At 35.8% G+C, this 22457-nt stretch overlaps 1 protein-coding gene across 14 annotated transcripts in view; it reads right to left on the bottom strand.

Annotated features, from left to right (window-relative positions):
- Nucleotides 1–320: 320 nt before the first annotated feature.
- The window catches only part of MITF (melanocyte inducing transcription factor), a 263012-nt gene continuing 240875 nt past the window's right edge, over nucleotides 321–22457 (bottom strand). For 11 of the 14 annotated variants that reach the window (XM_074284109.1, XM_074284119.1, XM_074284113.1 and 8 more), the window contains exons 6-10: nucleotides 18413–18530; nucleotides 15960–16034; nucleotides 13142–13217; nucleotides 6954–7101; nucleotides 321–3962 (exon numbers count right to left, since the gene is read on the bottom strand). In XM_074284109.1, coding sequence (XP_074140210.1) covers nucleotides 3561–3962; nucleotides 6954–7101; nucleotides 13142–13217; nucleotides 15960–16034; nucleotides 18413–18530 — 819 coding nt within the window. In that variant the 3' untranslated portion in view covers nucleotides 321–3560. The remainder of the gene's footprint in view (nucleotides 3963–6953; nucleotides 7102–13141; nucleotides 13218–15959; nucleotides 16035–18412; nucleotides 18531–22457) is intronic. The other 3 variants (XM_074284115.1, XM_074284114.1, XM_074284111.1) reach the window with 1 other exon arrangement.

Below are 22457 nucleotides of genomic sequence, written 5' to 3' on the forward strand. Positions count from 1 at the left end.
CCCAAAACCTGACACAATACTCGGTGTGCAGAAGGCATTTAATAAATGCTCATTGAATTAACCTGAATTGCTTTTTGGATTAAAATGTACCAGAGTTGGAGTCAGTGTATCTGGGAGGGAATTCCGATTCCGGTTACTTGCTATTTGTGTGACCTTGGACATGTTCTCTTCCTGAGCGCCTCAGTTTACTCATCTGTAATATAAGGAGGTCAGACCAGAGGGACTCTGAGGTCCCTCCCTCAAGGTAATACTTGAAAATAGAAACTAAAACACACACAATGAAATCTGGCATTAACTCAACACCATGGGCCACTGCTAAGTATGTGAAAAACCAAATGCTTTAATCAGTCTCTCAAGAACAGATCAATCGGATACATTAATATTGACCCATAGTTGACAGTGCTATGGACCACACACAAAGCATTGCTGTGGTCAACAGCAGGTAAATATATCCACATTACAGTACCAAGCATCGGCAAGAGACAGTCATTTGTCACTTTTCAAAAAAAAAGGTGTCTCTCTCTCTTTTTTTAATATACTATCATTGATATCAGCTTTCTCCCCAGTGCATTTTTCTTCAAAAACATGAATAAGTGCATTCCTTTTAGTCTGACTGTGTCTCTTTCAGCTTTCTTTTAATTGGTATCGGTTGCAAAGTTTATTGCTTTATTGTCTAAAAAAAGGAAACGGAAAGAACTACGTTGTTACTATACATTGTCATGTTGGATACATGGTTTTGGCAACATTAGAATGCTGGGTATTTCACATCCCTAACAAAAGGAGGTGGCTGGGATTGTGGTCATTTCAGAGCCATGGCTCCAGGACCACAACTGGCTGTCCCCAGGGGCTGCATCTTTATCTTGTGGATACAACACACCGCCCCCAAACTCCTGATTCTCTGACCCACTGGTCACTGCAATGACTCCGCTCTCCATTTGGCAAAAAAGAAATAAATAAAACCACGGCCAGACTACTGGTGCATCCTCCTGGGCTCGCTCTTTCTCTTCTGGGACCTGGTTTACCCCTGTTGCATCCAAGGGCCAGCGGGAGCCAGTGACTGTTCCAACATTCAACAAAATGTCTGGCACACAGTAGGTGCTTAATAAACGTTTCTTGACTGACTGATTGCCCAGAGGCTGCGGGAGGCAGGGTCGTGGTACAGAATGCCATACGGTCTATAAATAAACGTTTTCAAGCAGGTTGTTTAGTGCTGGTCAGATTACAAAGGCCAGTGTCCTCCATGCAGTCCCCTTCCCCCCACCCCTACCCCAAGCCATATTGCTGGCTAGAATTTCTCCAAACTGGCTAAGGAAAAGAGGCCGAATGACCGTGCAGACTTTGACCTTCATCCCTGCCAGTTTCTAACCCCTTCCCCCTCCCCATAGAAACAGGAAAAGGAGAGGGACAATGCTATGATTGTATCAATGAATACCTATGGTACAATTAGCAGTTCAAGCACAAGTCGGCAATTGCATTAACTACCTAAGTAAAAGAGCTGTACAATGATGGGGGGGTTGAAAGAATGGGAAAGTTTTTCCCTACCCCCTCAAGTAATAAAGCTATAAAAATTGATAGCATCATCAATGTTTCCAAGGATTTTCCTAGCCCAACGTGCATGGGAAATGTGCAACTGATTTTTTTCCACACAAACTGTCCACTCATGTAACTGACATCCTCGATCCACATTCATCATCAATTCACATTTGACTTTTTAAAATACTTTTTTTTTAAAAGACCATCCTGAAAAAAAAAAAAAAAAAAGATTTTCCTGATGAAAGAAGTTGGCACTCTGTCTCTAAAATATATATTTCATATTTTTAAGTGGCTGAAGGAAAATTGGAAGCTCTTAATGTCTACATAGGCACCATGCTACTTCCTCCTTTTAAATCTGAAAGAAAAACCACCCAAAAACTTTCTCCTATGTCACACTTCAGTCAGTGCTAGTCCAAAGAAGACTACTCCTATATTTAAGGCACTTCATTCTGAATGAGATAAGCTTTTCTGCCTCTTACAATCAAATAGGAGGCCGCTATTGAGAAATTCCATTCGTCAGCCTGGCTCGTAACACCCTATATCATCTTTGTCAAACATCTAGGCTTGATATAGTACAGATAATGCTACAGTTATTGCATAGGACTACACTTGAGTAGATAATGCACTGAAACTACCTTTACAACATTGTTGTATGTTAAAAGTTTAACATGATCAAGTAACAGTAATTTGCCGATATAGTAATCTCTCTCTCTTAAAAAAATGCCAGTGAGTTTGTTGAAACAAACCCCCCATTTCTATGACCGTAATGGACATATCAACTCTATGGTTATTGGTTTGCAAGAATATTTCTATTTTTCGTATCACTAAAAATAAATATGTAAGTTTATTTTCTCTAGAAAGCCTTGTTTACCTAGTCTATTTATACTATCTTAAATGCATTTAAAAACATTTCCAAGTGAGACTATAATATACAAAATATTCTCAAATCTCTCTTTTAAACACAGGACCCTGCAAAAAAATCTTCCATTCAAGTGTTTATAAAGAATGCAGAAAACCAGTGAGTTTAAAAATGTTGAAAACTTGTCGTTTTAGATGCATATCCTTATAAATGAATACAAATGTATTGAAAAGAATGATGAGAATAAAGAATCCATACAAATCAAATTAACAGTACAACACATTTAAAAAAAAAAAAATTAAAGTCCTAAAGCCAATTAGAAATGTGCCCAGTTTAGTTTTTATGTCTAAAAATCAAAATTCTTAAAAAAGAAAAAACCTTTCAAGTGCTCCTTGATATCTGACTTGGAAAGTACAACATTTCTTTTTTTCCACAATAAAATATTTTTTCTTATGAAAAGCTGAACCACACTCATTTGAGAAGACAAGATCATAAAAGCATCAAGAAAGTGAGAGTGAGATTAAAATAAGCTTTCTGTTTTAGCAGTCTTGATCTCTCCCTTCTTCTTGTGCCCTGAAAATAGCCATCCGTAATGTTTCCTAACCAACTGGCAAAAAAAAAAAAAAAAAAAAAAAAAAAAAAAAATTGTTATTCTCTAAGAGTGTAGAAGTATCTCTTAAAATAGTCTGTGGTATAAAGACTAAACAATGCTGGAAGGATATTGTATTTTTAAGGCAGCACTAATAAATCAATACATTTACAAAATGGCAAAGGGCTTTTTGGTTGCTTTACATTCTTCCATTAAACGCATACATTTCATTTCCAAGTAAAGAGCTGGCATGAAGTCTCAAACCAAGTTTCACCTGAATAAAAGTACCATGATTTTGATTCAAAATTCTATTGCTCAGAATTCTAAAGTTCACGGTGAATCCAGTTCACAGATACTGTACGTGTCTTGTACAATACTTTGGAGGCATTGGTAATTTTAAAATAGAATATATGTCTTTTTCACAAAATTCTAAAAAATAAAATATAGACTGGGCTATCGATGAAGCATGAAAAATTTTTATATTAAAGGAAAATTATCAAGAAAACCCCAAAAGGTAAAATCATTGAATCTACTGATCAGGAAGTGAAGCAGTTTATGGGAAGGCCGATCACCCATTTGCTAACAGGCGTGATCAGTGTCTTCCATACTCATGCTGCTCCTCCGGCTACTCGTTTTGGAAGCTCCGGGAGATACCGACGAAAGGAGTGGATCGGTTACCCCGACGGGAGAGAGAGTATCGTCCATCAAGATGTCTTCCAGTTTGGAGCCCATTTTTGTAGGGACGCTGTAGGCAGTTGTTGTTTCAGTCCCGTTTCCCAAGTTATTGCTGAAAGTGATGGTGCCATCTGTAAGATCAAGAGTGGTTGTGCAGGTGAGATCTGGGTGATGCTGAAGGACATCCTGACTGCAGTTTTCAAGGACTGGCTCTTGTTTGATGACACGGTTCACCAGATCCGGGGAACAAAGCCCCGTAGACGGAATGAGAGAAAGTCCATGTGCTCGAGCCTGCATCTCAAGTTCCTAAAATAATAATAAAAATGATAATGATGATAGTAACAAGACCTATAATTAGACAATCAGAAAAATAAAACTTGTTTTAAAAATAAATGTTTTACGTGGATTATCATGGCCAAAGAATTCCTAGTCTATGGATGACAAAGCCTAGGCTAGACCACAGAAAGTATACTCAATTTCTCCATAGCTGTATTCTTTCTTTTAGATGCAGAGTACCAAAATATAGTCTACTGGGCATGAAGATTTCTCTACTTCTTGATACAAAGGAAATAGAGAACTATAATAATAAGTGGAAGAAACAGTATAGAAAAGGGGGATGAGTTAGCCCTAGATTAGGAAGAATGGAGTTCAGCTTACAAACTTGTAGCATGACCCTAGGCTAGTGTGCTGGACCACTCTCCAAGACTATAAATTTCAAGTAGGTGCCAATGGATGGGGAATTCCCCCACCAGGAATTCCCTAAAACAATTGAATGCAACTCAAGGGGCTATATAAAAGGCTAAAAGTGTTTCAAAAGAAGTGGGGGAGAAAGGGGACTAGCCTTTCATACTACCACTGATTTCCTAACAAATGTCTGTTCCTGAACAATTTCTTTTTAGCCTCCTCTGAAAAAGTTGCTTGCCTCAGTTTTCTTATCTATAAAAGTGGGACAGTGATGTCTGTAGAACTGAATTCACAGGATTGCTGTGAAACTCAAATGTGACAATGTATATGAATATATTATATTCTCTTTAAAACACTATCTTAAAAGCATTTATTATTACTGGGAAGAAGCAGAGCTCGGAGAAAGAATGCTGAACGTGAAGTCAAGAGACCTGAATTTGAATTCTAGCTCTGCCATTTTCTACATAGATGTATGTCCTACATACATTTAAATATCTCCTTTTTTGCTTTCTCTAAAAATATTAAAAATATTTTCTTTAAAAAAAAAAACCCTTTCAAAACTTAGGAAATTCTTAGAGTGGAAAGACAGGTCAGGAAAAAAAGGATCTTTCATTACACAAGTGGATTAAGAGTGAGAACCAGAAACTTAACAGAGTAATTCAAGTCAGGATGTTCACTTGACTCTATGATCCTACTTGGGATTTTTTTTGGCAATCACCCTGGAGTGTTTTGCCACTTTCCAGTTAATTTTACAAATGAAGAAACTAAGGCAAACAAGGCAGGATCACATAGTAAGGATCTAAAGCCAGATTTCAACACAGAAAAATGAATCTTCCTGACTCCATACCTGGCACTCTCTCCACTGTGCCACCTTGCTGCTCCAGAAATACCTTGGCTAGAGATTAATGCTGTTTATAGCAGATTTTGGTCTACACCATAGAGAACTATATTTGTAATATATATTTTTTCTTTTTAAGTTCTTATCAGCAACCCATAATATACCCTATCCATACCTTCCCATCTTTTGCATCTCTTGCCCAAATCCGCTCCGAAATTCAATACCAAGCCTTCCTATCTTCCTCCTGACATTGCAAAGGTGAGCCTGGATTCTCCAGGCTATTTCTTTTACTAGAATACACATATCAGATAGCGAGCATGAAATGAGGTGGTTACCCATGGTTCTGTCTATTCCTTTATATAATCTCTAGAAATTCATGTCTCTGCAGATGTAATTTCTACAGTCCCAGGCCATTTAAGAAAATAGCCATTTCACTGATGTTACAGGCTTTTTCTCCTGTAAAAAATTCTACATGCCTCGCTCAGTTAAAGCAGAAATGAAAAGAAACCCCAAAGCCCAACTTGAAAATGAATTTTCACTTAAATCTCCACCTACATGCTAATGCTCATTGCATACTTATGAGAGAGAGAGAAAGAGAAGGAAAACAGAGAGAAAAGGAAGGCAGAGAGAGAAAGAAGGAAGAGAAAGAGAGAGAGGGAGAGAAAGAGATTTGAAATCAGAGAGAGGGGGAAGGAGGAGAGGGAGGAGAGAAATATGATGGAGAGAGAAAGATGAAGACATAGAAGAATAAAAGGAAGGAGAGAAAGAGATGGAGAAAGGGGAGAAGAAAGAAAAAAGGAAGATAGAGAAATGTAGAGAAATGGAGGGAGAAAAAAGGGAGGGAGAGACAGAAGAGAAAGAGGGAAAGAAATGGATAGGGAGAAAAAAAGAAATGGAGGAAGAGGGAGGGAGGAAGGGAGGGAGGGAGGGGGAGAGAGAGAGAGAGAGAGAGAAAGAAAAAGAGAGGAGAGAAATACAGGCCAATGCTTAATGAATACTTATGTAAGAGAATATCAATAGCCACAAATGAAGATTATAGTTATACAGAATCCTTGCTATTCCAGCTGTAGAATCTGGATTAAGGGGAAAATATTATTATTATGATACAAATGCTAACTATTGTACATAAAAAGGAGGGAAGAATCTGGACCTGTGATTCTAGCAACATAGGGAAACAGCATGGAAACTGGCCCGACATAGCTACTGATGGCGTCAGCCAGACCTGGATCCAGTGTTGTCTCCTGACTATAAGCAGGTCACTCACTTCTCTGCATCCCTGGCACCTTGCCAAGACTTCAAGTTGCCAATAAGCATATATAAATTACTATATATAAAACCACCAATCAGAGCTAGAGTGAAATAGTGTTTTGCAGACATTCATTGAGTCTCATTACAACCCTGGATGGGAGATATTCTATAGAAAGATTATTATCCCCATGTTAAAGAGGAGAGAACAGAGTCCACAGTCACTCCTTTGTAAGGGTTAATGTATAATCTAAGTTCTTCTGACTTCAAGTTCAGCATTGTGTCCACCACTAAGCCATGTCGTCCACCATCTAAGTAGGTTTAGTGACCTGAACAAAAATAGGCTGCCTCACAATGTGGGCCCTAAGAAGGCTGGGACTCTAGGAAATTTAGCAATAAAGAGCAGGAAACTACAGACCATATTTATGGAAGTGAAAAGCCAACCAACCAAAGAAAGGAACAGAGGCGATGCTTGTTATGGAAGAAGTGCTTTCCTGGAGGGTTTTGTTCCCTAAGAGGAGTGCCCTTACCTGGATTCTGAGCAGGAGGTGCCTGTTAGCGTGTTCCAGTTTCTTCTGTCTGTTTTCGAGTTCTTTTGCCCGCTGCTGTTCTCGCTGTAGTTTTCGAATGTAGTCCACAGATGCTTTCAAGATAGTTCCCTTATTCCAGCGCATATCTCTGCAACAGACAATGGAGAAAAATGGACCTTTGATATTTTGGGGTCATGAAAAAATCAAAATTCAAAAGACACATGTTTAATCTATTGTTGTAAATTAACTATTCATACTCTTCTTGATCAACTTGAGCACTCAAAAAAATGTGATTTGATAAAGAGATCATGTTTTCAAATGAATATTACTCTCAAATGTGTTCATTTTTTTTTCTTAAATTGAGAGATGTTATTAGTAGTGTGGTATAATAATAATAAAAAAGAACTTTCAGGGATAAGAGAGATCTCAAAGGATATCCAACTTATAACTGAACAAGAATCCCTTTGGTACTAGGATCAAAGGGCATGAATTCAGTTTGAGAGGTGGGAGTAGGAGGTAGGGGCAGAAAGAGTTCTGGGTTTGTGGTGTCATGATCTTAGAAACTTATTTGCTATGTGACCTTAGGCAAGTCACTTAACATCAAAATATATGCCTTGGTTTCCTTAAATGCAAAATTAAGAAAATACTAGGCCCTACCTCCCAAATTTTCTGAGAACATCAAATGGCATGACATACATAAAGCACCAGCACAGATTCCAGCACACAATAGGTGCTATATAAAAGTTTGTTCCCTTCTTTTTGTTTGAAGATCTCTTTCAGCATGATTGCTTTGAGGCAGCCCTTTTGAAATCCTCTAATTGTAAAGAAATTTTTCCTTATATCTTACCTATAGAATATAAGAGGCTTTGAGGGCAGGGCTGTTTTGTTTTTGCCCTAGAACAGAGGGTCCCTAGCAGTGCTTAACAAATCCTTGTTGATTAACTTGAACTTAAATCTGTCTGGATTAGTTGTAGTATGAATTTAGCAATATTATTAATATTAATAATTAATGAAATATCATATATAAAAATAGCTATTATAATCTGATATTTATATAGTACCTAAGATTTGCAATATACATTATATTGATTATCTTATTCAATGCTCTCAATAATCCTGTGCTAGAATCAGGAGAATACTGTACACAGTAACAACAAGATTAGGTGATAATCAACTATGAAAGACTTAGCTCTTTTCAGTAATGTAATGATTTAAAACGATTCTGTTAGACTTGGGATGGAAAAGACCATCCATATCCAGAGAAAGAGCTATGGAGACTGAGTGTGGAGCAAAGCATATTATTTTCACCCTTTTTTCAATTTGCTTTTTTTCTCATATTGTTTTTCCCCTTTTGCTCTGATTTTTCTTGCACAAATGACAAATATGGAAATATGTTTACAATGACTGTACTTGTATATCCTCTATCAGATTGCTTGGGGAGGCAGAAAGTAATTAGAGGAGAAAAAAAACTCCAAATCTTACAAAAATAATTGTTGAAAGCTATCTTTATATGTATTGGGGGAAAGCAAGACAATTAAAAGCCAAAAAAAAAATTTTTTTAATAATACTTTGCTATTTTTAGTCCCAATTTACTAATGAAGGTTAAGTTTGCTAAGATCAAAGGTTTAAGAAGTGTAGGGGAAGGATCAGAAAGCAGGTGTTTCTGACGTCTCTCCTAGCATGCTGCCTGTATCTCTGGGTCACTATGGGACTATGTGACCTTGGTGAGCTAACTTGGGCCCCACCAGCCTCATCTCTTTCGTAGGACTGTCAATGAAGCCCAAATGAAATACTGTCTTTGAAAGTGTTTCAGGAAGGAAGTAATAAACCAACCTAAGTACTGTAATTTTAATTTAGGGAGGGGTGGGAGATGTCAGACTTGTGATTTCATCAATATGCAGAATTACAAATATGGAAACTGTCTACCAGGGCAGGTCCAGAACTCATCTGAAGATTCAACTTGAGAATAGTGTGCAAGGGACATGGGTTTAGCAATGAGCTCATGGGTTATACAGCTATGAGTCACAGACACAACTTGAATCCAGATCTTCTTGCTTCCATGATCATCCTGATATTTATTCTAACAGTCACTTTTCAATGATAACTATCATGGAAGTATTAGAGACTGGACCTATGAGTTCAAGATTGTAGGAAATTGTTTCAGGAGAAAATTCCCTCTATTTGACATCTTCTTCATTACTTAAAGGAGCAGCTAGAAGCCTCAGATTCCTATTAACTATATGACCCTGGGCAAGTCACTTAATCCTATTTGCCTCAGTTTCCTCATCAGTAAAATGAGCTGAAGAAGAAAAAGACAATCCACTCTAGTATCTTTGCAAAAAAACACAAAACAAAACAAAACCCTAAAAGGAGTCACAGAGAGTCAGACATAACTAAAGAATGACTGAACAACAAAAACAACTAACTTAAGAGTCTTAGAGATGTCAAAGATGCAGCTGGAGAAAAGCCCAAATCAGACTAAACTGTAATGGGGAAATATTTGATAAAATAAATAAAAATACAATAAGCCCCACAGAAAATCTGACATATTAAGAGCAAATCAATATGCCACAAGCAGGTATCCATATATATAAATTAGCATGCTATATTTCTATTTTAGGTTGATGCTAATAGTCTAGAGTACTGATAGGATAAATAAGCTGTTCAAAGTCATACAGCCAGTTTGTGGCAGGGACAGAATTTGAACCCAGGTCTTCTCGGTTTTGAAGCCAATTTTCTATTCCTCATAACATACTATTTGTTCATCATAATTGCAATGAATAATAATACTAATAATTATTTCATATTAATTGGTTCATTCACAATCAACCACTTCGTCAGAAATGTTGGGTAAAACACAGCAATGCTTCCTCAGAGTATCATTTTTTAAAAAGGCAATAAATGACTGGCATTCATTGAGTCTAAGTGGAAAATAAAATGGAAATTCTTGGATGATCAGAGTGGTTCCACCCAAGACAAATTCACCTTCTTCTTGATATCTTTATCTAGAATTACTGGTACAAGAAATCTGGAGTCTGCTCCAAATCTTTTCCACAGTTTCAATTCAATAAACATTTAAGTTCACTATGTTAGGAACTGGAGATAAAATGGTTAAAAAGAACCAGTTCCTGGGGCACAGTGGATAGAGCACCACCCCTGAAGTCAGGAGGACCCGAGTTCAAATCTGACCTCAGACACTTAACACTTCCTAGTTATGTGACTCGGGCAAGTCACTCAACTCCAACTATCTCAGCAAGTAAATAAATAAATGAAAAGAAAAATAGGAAAAAAAAAAAAAAAGAAAGAAAAGAAAGAAACGAAAAGAAAAGAACCAGTTCTTGCTTTCAACAAACCTTGTCCAGTAGCAATTCCTAGGATTTGGTAAGAGGCTAAATTTCTTAAAATGGTCATTTATACTTGATGTCCTCATTGCTTCCTGTCTCATTTGTTTCTAAACTCGATATAATCTGGCTTCCACCCTCACCTATTCAAGTGAAACTGCTCTCTCCAAAGTTACCAAGATCCCTTCATTGCGATATTAATGGTCTTTACTCAACTTTCATTCTTCTTGACATCTCTGCAGCCTTTTACATTGTCTCTCCTCTCTTGGTTTTCAATGAACTACTCAGTCTTGATTCTCTTTTTCTCTCTCTCATCATTACTTTCTTTTCCCTTTGATAGATTATCCTAATGTTAGGACCCTTAAATCTGGTAATACCCCCAAGTAGGCCATTGCTTCTCTTTTTGTTCTATACTCCCTCCCTACAGCTTCCATAGGCTTCATGGTCAGCTCTATATAGATGACTCTATATCAAGCCCTGTTTTTTCTGTCTCAAGCTCTACTCTTTCATCATTAATTGCCTAGGGCCATTTTCAAATGGATATCTGAAAGATATCTCAAATTCAACAGCAGCAATACAGAACTCATTATCTTTTCCTCAAAATTCTTCCTTCTTCCAAATTTCCTTATTTCCATATAGGGTATCACCATCCTCTAGGTATCAACTTTCTACTCTCACTCACCCCATCAGCCTCTAGGTATCAACTTTCTACTCTCACTCACCCCATCAGCCAAGTCATTTTTATCTCCCCCTCCCCTGTCGAATTTGTCTGCTGCACTCATACAGATTCTACCCCGGTTCAGGCTGCCATCAGCCCTCACCGGTACTATGGTCAGCATCCTCTCTGATCCATCCCTCATTCAGTGGCAAAAGTAATTTTCTTAAAGCATACACACATCACTGTCCTATTGAACAAATTCCAGTGACTTAGTATTCCCTCTAGAACCAAATATAATTTTGGGGGGGGAGGAGGGTCTTACATTAAAACCTTTTCTATCCTTTCCCATTCTTGTCTTTCCAGGTACTCTATAGATCAGCCATACTAGCCCCCTTGTTCCTCACACAAGATGCTCTATCTCTCATCTTTGAATCAACCCAGGGATGCTTTCCTTCCTCACTTCTACATTTTTAGAATCCTAGGTTTCCTTCAAAACCTCTCTCAAGGGCCACTTTATCCATTAAGCCTTTTCTGACCTTAATAAATGCTTATTGATTGACTGAAATAACTTCTTTGAAGAGCAAAATCCTAACAGCAGGAGAGAAACATAAATATACGAGCTCATGCCTTAAGTAAGTCCAGGCTAGGAAGAGAGAAGTAGCATTTCAAGGTTGGGCAGAACTATTTCAACCCCGCTTTACAGTCTTTGCTTTAGCATGACACTCAATCAATCCATGCATGTGTGCTCGGGCCTTCCACAGAGCGCAATATATTTTATTTCAACATGGTGAACAAAGAGAATGACAGTGGTTGGTTCACCTAATGAAATACATAAACATTCCATTTCAAAGAAAGAAAAAGAGGAGATACAAATACTATCTTTTGCTACAGACCTATCTTTTAATAATACTTGGCTAAAGAGGTTCCCAGGCTACAGTTAAAATAAAAATCTGCTTTAAAAAAAGTGAACGCTGATAGAGAATAGGAAAATGGGAATTCAATTTCAACTCTCATGCAAGGCTGACTGTAGCAAATGAAGGTCACAGCCCCTTAGTATTATAAAATGATATTACTGAATGAAGAATTTGGATGTTTCAAGTTTTAAAATGACTTTACTTGAAAACCAGGAAGCAAACTGTTGAAAATGTAAAATTCACTTGGACATTCATTATATACTTTACAATGAATAGGAAATTATTTTTTATTTTATTTTTGTCACAACCCACTGTCAATCACATATATATCAAATTTCATAAGCCTTGCAGAGACATGTCTTGATTTCATTTTCCCCCTTATTTGTGGGACTTAAAAGGCCATGTTCAGAGAATAATTCTACACTGCATTACATAGGTTCTATTGAGACATATACTTCCTGAAGCCACTTTATGTCAAATGTGCCAATTTCAAATAAACTAAACAAGGATTTTTCTTGTTCAATGTGCTCTTCTGGCAGACTCCTACCACAGGAAGAAGGGGAATCCTATACATGAATTTTATTAATGAGAGAACAGAAAAGCTAAAGAACCTAATTATCCAACTTGTCCTGAACAGCAGACCAAGAACTATGATTTTCTAAAAGTATCATTGGCAATTATCAGTATCAGAAAGGTGCACGTGGTTATAGGTTTTCATAAAATAAATTCTATTCATGCTTCTGAGATCTCCTTAGAATGATCCTGTAGTATAGTGACCTTTTCCCCCTCTAATCATTACTGATGAATGCTAATCATACATGCAGACTCATTAGTGAATAAGGGGCATTAAGGGGCATAGAGGTCCAAATCTTGCCAAAGTACTGGTTAAAAATCTCTGTGGTCCCTGAAGAACTCTTAAAAACAAGAGTGTAAGCAAACAAAACTCTGAGCATCTTTGAGCATGAACACTAGATCTTCTCAGCTTTCTGGTGGCTTTCCTTCTTCCATGGTCAATCAATACATATTAAAAGAGAAAGCATACTACAGCTACATAGAAAAGTAAAAACATGATAATATTAATGGAACAATCAAAATTGATGGTCCCACTGGTATCCTGCCCAATGATAAAATTCTATAAGTTAAAATTATAGAAGGCCCTTTTAATGCTAAGGAGGCAAACTCTATTTCAAAAGTACCCATAAGTATTTATACACAGAATTAAGAAATAAAATAAAAGAAAATAAAAAGAACATAACAACATGGAACTGTACTCACGGATCATTTGACTTTGGTATCAAAGTTCCTAGCTCTTTAATGCGGTCATTGATGTTAAACCTCCTCCTTCGTTCAACTTCAAGGAAAAAAAAATACATGAGAAATATTTATTAGAATAAAATAACATACTCACTTAGAATATCTCATTAAGATTCTTTTTTACAGTGGAAAGACTGCCTGACTAGTAGTCAAGAGGACCAAGAATTGATATGTGGTCTGGCTTCTATGTGAACCTGGGCAAGTACATCGCAACATTTGTCTGAATCTCAGTGTCCACATCCAAAAAATGAGGGGATGAGACTTCATGAACTATATAGGCTTTTTCATCTGTACTGAGCTATGGGAATCTAAAAACATTTATATATATCAAAAGAAGTCTTTAATCCATCTACTGTGCCATACTCCTTCACTCTGATGTATATACGTGCATATATATGGAGGTATATGATAAGTATTTTGTGTGTATAGGTAAGTATACATATATATACACACACACACACATACATAAAACATGTATAAAAACACACACACGAATAAATATAATATACAAATACACACACACACACACACACACACACACACACACATATATATATATATATATTTGCGTGTGCCTCTGTGTATTAAGTATATGTGGTATTCAGTCTCTCTACTCCCATATTCTTCCCTATCTATCATATATTACATATTGGCATATAAATATATACAGATACACATATCCATTTATGCCTTGGGGCAAGTAAAAAATATGTGTATACAAATTTGAGGGCCCTTTAAGTAGTAATATTCAAAAGTAAGTGAAGTTTTTTCAACATATATATATACACCCTATGTGTATAGTACATATGCTTTATATAGTTATATACATATAGTTTATATATAAAATGAACTATTCACATTTACTGACAATTTATTATTTGACCTGAGCAAATAATTTCACCTCCAAATACTCCTAGTCAACTCTCTACAAACTGAGAGGTACAATGATGCCATTTTGCAATAATGAAAAGAAGTTCCTCACTGAGAGTTCCCTGCTGCAATATATGTCAAGAGAGAGCAAAGAAAAGAAAATTTCTGTTTTATTTGCAAAAGTGGCACAAGAATAACAGAAACGTTTTATTTAAACAGTTATAAGGATAATCTATTTTGTACCATTTAAAATTTGATTAGCCAAGGGGGAAAAGTATGATAATTTTATTATATATTTAAAATATATATTTGAAATATGTACCAAGTATTATGTACCAAGTTGTACATAACAGATTTGCAGTTTTATGTGAAATTATTTTTTTAATTATACCGTATTATGGAAATTCCTATTTTATTCCAGAAATTTAAAATTACACACACACACACACACACATTATATATACATACATATATATATATATATATATATATATATATATATATATATATATATGTATGTATATATAATGTGTGTGTGTGTGTATATGTATATTTGGGTTAACTAGAATGTAGAAGGAATAGAATATTTTAATTAACTATTAAAAAAAAAAAAAACCTGAAAGTTATTCAGAAACCCTTCTTTGTTTAAAAGTTGTTGAAGGGAAAACACTTCAAAACTATATGAATCAACTTTCCTGCTCTAGGAAATAATGGCTATTGAACAGAACTAAATCTTTCCTGAATGGTTGAGGATCTTAGAGGACTTCAGAGTTTTCATTCTCAAAGTACCTATTTTCACTGTTTGGGAGAATAATTGTAAAATATATAATACACTATGACTGTAAGTTTTTTAAATCTTTTCTCTGGATCTGCTTTCCCCCACCCCTGTACTCTGTCCCCCTTTTCCTAAAATAAGAGATAGATTAACAAAACAAATTTCCAGATAAGATGGTCTCTGATATTCCCTCTAGTTTCATTATTTCTCATAAGTTGCACAAGTAATTTAAGTTTTACTCTCAGTTCACCACTCTTCAAAGAGTTCTGAAATTTTTTACTTCTTAATATTGATTTCTAACTATGAGACAAGATTCTGAGAGCCTGATATACATGATTTTAAGCTGATCAAGTTTACTGTTTTCTGTCAACATTGACTTAAATATTCTATTTCAGACTTCAGACTTCTTATTGGTTTAGGCAAGTTTTAATATAGTCTTCCTCGGTTCATTTAAAGGAAGTCTTCTACAATTACTAATTATCTGTATCCTTTTAAAAAGGGAAACAAATTTAAGTTGCTTTCAGAGGATTTCAGAGGTGCTCAAATTCAACACCTTTTAGCTGAGGCGAGATCTAAGGCTCTGGGGTTCTCCTTCCCATTGCTCCACAATACTTTCTCCATTATTAAAGGAAAAATAAAGTTATTGGAAGAGTAATCATTGGAAGATATGATCTAAGGCTATATAACAAATATAGGGTTAAAATCAACCCACATTCTTATTATTATCATAGTTTTAAATCATTGATTTAAATGGGAAAATAGCTCCATCTCTGACCTTTTTGGCAAAGTAGCTTACTACCCAGAAATGGTAATAGATTGCTGTGCAAAAACCATTTTAAATTAGGTACTTGGAGATAAATCTTCCAACCCCACAAAAAACTACAAATAAAAAGTAACTAGGAAAGGAGGTTGATCTAACAAAGAATTGTTTGAAGGTAGAAGAGGAAGATAAGTGTGTTTTTCATTTTTTCTGAACAACAAACTTCTTTCATGGGGATTTTTTTGGTTGATAATCACTTTAATATTATGAAAGACATTCATTTCCTTCCAAAATCTCAAGTAACATTTTGTAATTAAAGGATGAGCATTATTTCAATCATACAATTGACTTAAAGACGAACGAAACGAACTTACTTAAGTTGTGATTGTCCTTTTTTTGTCTCTCTTTGGCCAATGCCCTTGCTTCTGATTCTGTAGGAAAAATACACGCTGTGCACGTGAATGAAGTAATTAATTATTGGAAATGTTCAAGGAACAAAATGCAATTTCCAAAACATCTAACCTTCTAAATGAGTGTAAATGAATCTCACTTAATATAAAGGAAATTAAAAAAAAAAAAGCATTTCTACATTCTTATTTCCAAAGGAATTAATGTATAATATTTGTATATTTTGTGTTTTCTTAAATTTGTTTTTTTTTTTTCACCTGAGTAGAATATAAGTTCCTTGAGGACATGGACTTTATTAGTCTCTAGTCTAAAGTACTCTCTCTTAGTCTCTAGTACTGTACTTAGCACATTCTAAATAATAAATTTATAAACAAATATAACTCTTGATGAATTGAAATAAATATATTTGTCCAATGTGAACTAACTCTTCCAAAAGTTGGATGAATACTTGTTGAATTGAAGTGGATTCAATTAAAATTAAGATGAGATATTAAAGTGAGAAAAGCCACTGCTCTACCTTATTTCAATATCTGAAGGATTTGTGGTTTCATCAACATTAGTTCTTGATAATAATGTAGAACTTAATAACACCTAAAGATTTATATAAATGTAAGCTATTATTAATAAGAGAACAACTCTGTGAGTTGACTGGAAGAAAAAAAATCAATATCTGGTAACCAATGTCTCGGTGATGAGTCTCTCTGATCTTAGACTGGGTTTTATACAATAGAGATAAATAAAGTTCATCCCTGGGCTCACATACAAAGTGTTTCAACCTCTGAAGGATGTAGCCAGAGCTTCTGATCCAACAATAGAGTCTGGAGAATGGAGGCTCATCAAAACACCCTGATAAGGGACTGAAGTAGAATCTTAATGGAGGTAAAAATGAAACTTCACAATTTACAAGAATTTTCATAATGGTTCGCTAAAGAACATTAAAGATCATGGTATATAACCAGTGCATTAGCAGAATGATGAAAAGCCAGGGAAAAACTTCAGTCATTATAATACTTCTCTAAACGCCATTAATTCCATCTTTAGGACTTTGATACCTTGATCAGGTTCTCATGGCATGTGTTGGCCATCCCACCTACATCCTGCCTATCATCTTCATCTTCTCACCACTATCCTGGGGACATTAGGTTTGGATAAGTGAGCTTTTTAATCCAAAGTATTGATAATTTACTATTCTCTCCAATTTTCTGGAAACACACACACACACATTTGTCATTTCTACCTTAAGTCTCTCTTGTATATCCCCTGATAGATATCCAGATTATTGCTATTATCTGCTATTCAGTAAAATCTAGTGATTCCACATTACCTCCAAGGATCAAATATAAAAGCCTGTTTGGCTATTCACAATGTGCACAATGTGCATATTCAGGCTACTGATGTTTTCCTCCCCTCCACTGCCACAATCCAGTGACGCTGACCTTACTAATTTCTTGAAAAGGACACTCGATTTCCTGACCTTCAGACTTTGAATTAGCTGTTCCCCATGCCTGAATGTCTGTCTCTTCCTCATCTCTATCTCCTGGTATGCATGACTTTCTTTAAGACTCAGATCAAATCTCTCCCCCTTGCAAGTGGTTTTTCCATTCTCCTCAACCCCCTTTTTTAAGGTCTGAAGGACCAGTTCCTATTCTTGGCATTAAGAGAAATGGTAACACTAAGTGCCTCAACATCTCCCCATACGTATGGCTCAGAATTACAATTTATATTTTCTCTTGTAATAAATCTTTGCATAAGTATAAAATAAAAAGTTATGGTTTCCAAAGAGATAGAGAAGAAATGTGTTTCCACTATTATTCTTAAAGCTGAAACACCATGTCATATGTGAAATACAGAATTTAACCACTGGAAGAAATAAAACCAGTTTGTCAATAGTCTCAAAACTCTGTTCTCCAAAGTAGCATTTATTAAGAACCAATAGAGAATACAAGCAATGGACTAGGTGCATTAAGAGGATATAAAATAAATCATAATTTCCACCATCAAGGAACTTACAATTTAGTCAGGGGAATGAAATAGTGGACAAATAAAACAATTATAGAACAAAACAAGACATCAATGAAGTTTCTTCTGTTAGTGCAATGTATTGAAAAAATGATCAGAATGGGAAATGCTTAATCAGGGAAGATTTAAAAGAGAAAGCATTTTGAGTCAAATCTGGGAAGAAATAGCCACTAGGGCAAAGCAGGAAGATAATATAAGAAATAATGCATGGCAACAGAGATAGAAAAGCACATTGATTTAAGTGGACCAGACAGAGTGGCCATATTTGAAAGACGGAGAATTTCAATATAAGTCAATTTTCTAAATGGATGCTTAGAGGACAAAAAGGAAATGAGCCAAAAACTGATGACTTTTGAAGAATAAATATGACATCAAGAAATACAGTGAAATGTCTATTTACCTGTGAGTTCCCTTTTGATGTTGGGAAGGTTGGCTGGACAGGAGTTGCTGATTGCCAGCCCTGGAGGTGGCAAGCCTTGGTTGCCGTAAAGGTCAATCAAATTTCCAGAAACAGGTAACTGTGGGAGAAGGAGAAACCCCCAGATGATTAATTCCCAAGGAGATCTATACAGAAAGAGCAGCTATCTCACGCAACATCAAATTAAAAGTATCATTGCTAAAACATTATCTATGCTTTTATAAAAACTCTGAAATATTTACCCTCTCCTCTATTCACATTACCAAAAAGGGATGTATTATTTCATTAGTTTTACAGGCCCTCTTGGTTTGCAAGCTGAAGCTGTTTTGTGGTATATCAAGCAGACATATCATAATGAAGATCAGAATCTGACCATTAGTCATTCATGTCAGGTTATTAATAGAAATGGAACTAAAGGCATTAGTTTGAAAAAAATTTACATAACATAATGAATACCGCTTCTTTGGAGTATGATGCTTTTTCTTTTCAATACTTTTTTTTTTTTAAAGCATCTTTTAACAGAAATGGAGTTGGTTTCTTTTTAGACCACAAGAGGGAGCCCATTGACTCTTGTAAATGAATAAAAAGAAGGAAGGAAGGAAGGAAGGAAGGAAGGAAGGAAGGAAGGAAGGAAGGAAGGAAGGAAGGAAGGAAGGAAGGAAGGAAGGAAGGAAGGAAGGAAGGAAGGAAGGAAGGGAGGAAGGGAGGAAGGGAGGAAGGGAGGAAGGGAGGAAGGGAGGAAGGGAGGAAGGGAGGAAGGGAGGAAGGGAGGAAGGGAGGAAGGGAGGAAGGGAGGAAGGGAGGAAGGGAGGAAGGGAGGGAGGGAGGGAGAAAAATAGAGGAAGGGAGGAAGGGAGAAAAGACAGAAAGGAAAGAGAAAAAGAGAGAAAGAAAGAGAGAGAAGGAAGGAAGGAAGGAAGGAAGGAAGGAAGGAAGGAAGGAAGGAAGGAAGGAAGGAAGGAAGGAAGGAAGGAAGGAAGGAAGGAAGGAAGGAAGGAAGGAAGGAAGGAAGGAAGGAAGGAAGGAAGGAGGGAGGGAGGGAGGGAGGAAGGAAAGGAGGGAGAGAGGAAGGAAAGGAGGGAGGGAGGAAGGGAGGGAGGGAGGAAAATAGAGAAAGGGAAAAGACAGAAAGGAAAGAGAAAAAGAGAGAAAGAAAGAGAGAGAAGGAAGGAAGGAAGGAAGGAAGGAAGGAAGGAAGGAAGGAAGGAAGGAAGGAAGGAAGGAAGGAAGGAAGGAAGGAAGGAAGGAAGGAAGGAAGGAAGGAAGGAAGGAAGGAAGGAAGGAAGGAAGGAAGGAAGGAAGGAAGGAAGGAAGGAAGGAAGGAAGGAAGGAAGGAAGGAAGGAAGGAAGGAAGGAAGGAAGAAAGAAAGAAAGAAAGAAAGAAAGAAAGAAAGAAAGAAAGAAAGAAAGAAAGAAAGAAAGAAAGAAAGAAAGAAAGAAAGAAAGAAAGAAAGAAAGAAAGAAAGAAAGAAAGAAAGAAAGAAAAAGGAAGGAAGGAAGGAAGGAAGGAAGGGAAAGAAAGAGAAAGAGAGAAAGAAAAGAAAGAGAAGGAGAGAGGGAGAGAGGGAGGAACAAAAAGGAAATTAAGTCATTTAAAATAAAAAGTGGTTTGCAATTTACTTTGAATTTTGCATTTCTAGGAAAATGCTTCCCTTTTCTGTCCTGACAGACATGATGTCTTTTAAATTATGTATCTCTACAGAATTAACTAATTACAATGACTTTATTTTCTAAAATTGCTGAAAATAGCATAATACTAATTATCATCATCATCATAACATTATTATTATAGTACTGACATTATGTAGTAGTTCATTATCTCATAATTAGGATATTATAGTACTGCAGTTCATAATTAGGAAGATCTGCATTCAAATCCTGCCCTTCCACTTAGCAGGTATGTGAATTTAGGCAAACCCCTTAATCTCTTAGTCCCCCAGGCAAACCTTCTATGACTATAAGTTGCAAAGTAGACAGAAATCTGCATTCAGAAGAGGACTTTCCTCATTGGAACTCCCTATCCCCATTGAAATTACCCTGGGATGTGCTTGAAAATATTTAACATCTGTATCACCAAAAAACAAACAAAAAGAGGGACATGTCTTTTAGTTAATCTATATGACTATCATTTTCTCCATCACTTTCTTAAATCTAGAAAATCAACCAACTACTCAAGACCTAATTTGTTGCCCATATGATTTCCAAAGTGTAGCCGCTCACACTGCAAGCTGAGTCTGTTCAAGCTGGTTTTAGTTCATCCTTTTCTAGTCCCAAATCAATGAATAATAATAGCACCTTACATTAATAAAGTGCTTTAAGATTTGTGAGACATGATCTCATTTGATACTCATAACAATCTTATATAGATGCTGCTATTGTTCTGAGTTTACAGTTAAGAAAATAAGCTACCAAGTCTGGCACTCCACGATGCTGTCCTACTTTAGAAAGCCCCCATGGTTCATGAGGTCTACATAATCTCTAATCCTGAAATCAACAAAACTAAAGTTCTAAATAAATTCATCATAAAGAAACTATTTTATGTCATTTATTTCAACTATAGGTTATTCCTAATTTTAAATTTAATTCAGTTAATTTTGAGAACTCTCCTGATCAGGCAATAGTGCTACGTCAAGGGGCACCTACTGTACTTTATTTTAGGCTGGGATAACTAATCAGCAAAATTTATTAATTGCCTCCTATGTGCCAGGCCCTGTGATAATAGCCATGCTTCTGAGAAACAAGCTAGAATGAACAGCACAATTGTTTTTTATTCCGAAGCCATGAACAAAATGGTGTCAACACTCAATCCCATTCAATAAAAGCATGACTAAAAACTGAAAAGTGGAGCTTGGAGAAAAGGAAGTAATCAAATAAAGATCGAGGGTCTTTAGATTTAGTGTTTTTATATGAAAGTATTTGAATTGGACTCATTCTTCGCAAAGAATCCAAATAGGATCAAGGAGCTAAAATTATAGGAAGGCAGTTCAGGGTTGACTACTCTTCAACAATCAGAACCTGAAAATTGGATAGATTCCCCCAAACCATAAGGAGGTCTTGCTTATGGCAAGATATTTTCAGGGAGAAATAAAGAAACACAACTGCTCTAGACACAGATGAAGTATAGGGCTCAGAAAACTGTCTCAATTTCCACATTTATAAAATGATAGAACTGAATGTAATAATATCTAAGGTTCCTTCCCACTTGAGATCTGTTCTCCTACAATCTCTGAAGTCCCTGCCAGCACTACGATTGCAAGACCATTTCAAAGTGTGTACACACATCCACATCTGTGTGGCAAATGGTTTAAGTTAAGATTACTTTGTAATTTATGTGTAATCATTTCTAATTTTTTGAAACAGTCTAAAAAAAAAAAAAAGACAACTCAAGATAAGCATTGTAGAAAGTGGGAAAGATGATTCTTTCTGGGGAATTTGTACCATGATTTCCACATAAATACAAGGAGGAAGAATATAAATGAAGAAAAAAAAATTATTGTATCAAATGTTTCAGATAGGAGTTTTGTATCATATACATATAAATGAATATGTTTAGTATATGTGTGTATATAAAATATAAGTATAAAATGTTAGTAAATGTGTATATTATATACACAAAAATTTTATATGTATACATAATATAGACAGAGAATTTTACTACATGTACAAGTAGCATATATGTACAAAATTTTCATTATGTGTAGAAATGCATATAATAAAAAAATTTTGTACATAGATATTATAATGATAAAAATATGTAAAATCAAAAGTCACTCCCCAATAGATAAATGGTCAAATGAAGACTTCTCAAAAGAGTTACAAACCTACAATACATATGAATGAGTGTTTCAAGTCACTAAAAAAGACAAATGCAAATCAAAACAACCTTGAAGTTTCATCTCATATCCTCCAAACTGGCAAAGACAACAAAAGCCAATGCTGGAGAGGTGTTTAGAAAATGGACACAATAATGCATTATTGGTGGAACAGCAAGTTAGAACAACCGTTCATTGTGTTTGGCTGTATCCAA

This window comes from Sminthopsis crassicaudata, chromosome 1 (genome assembly GCF_048593235.1).
Source record: "Sminthopsis crassicaudata isolate SCR6 chromosome 1, ASM4859323v1, whole genome shotgun sequence".
Taxonomy (NCBI): domain Eukaryota; kingdom Metazoa; phylum Chordata; class Mammalia; order Dasyuromorphia; family Dasyuridae; genus Sminthopsis; species Sminthopsis crassicaudata.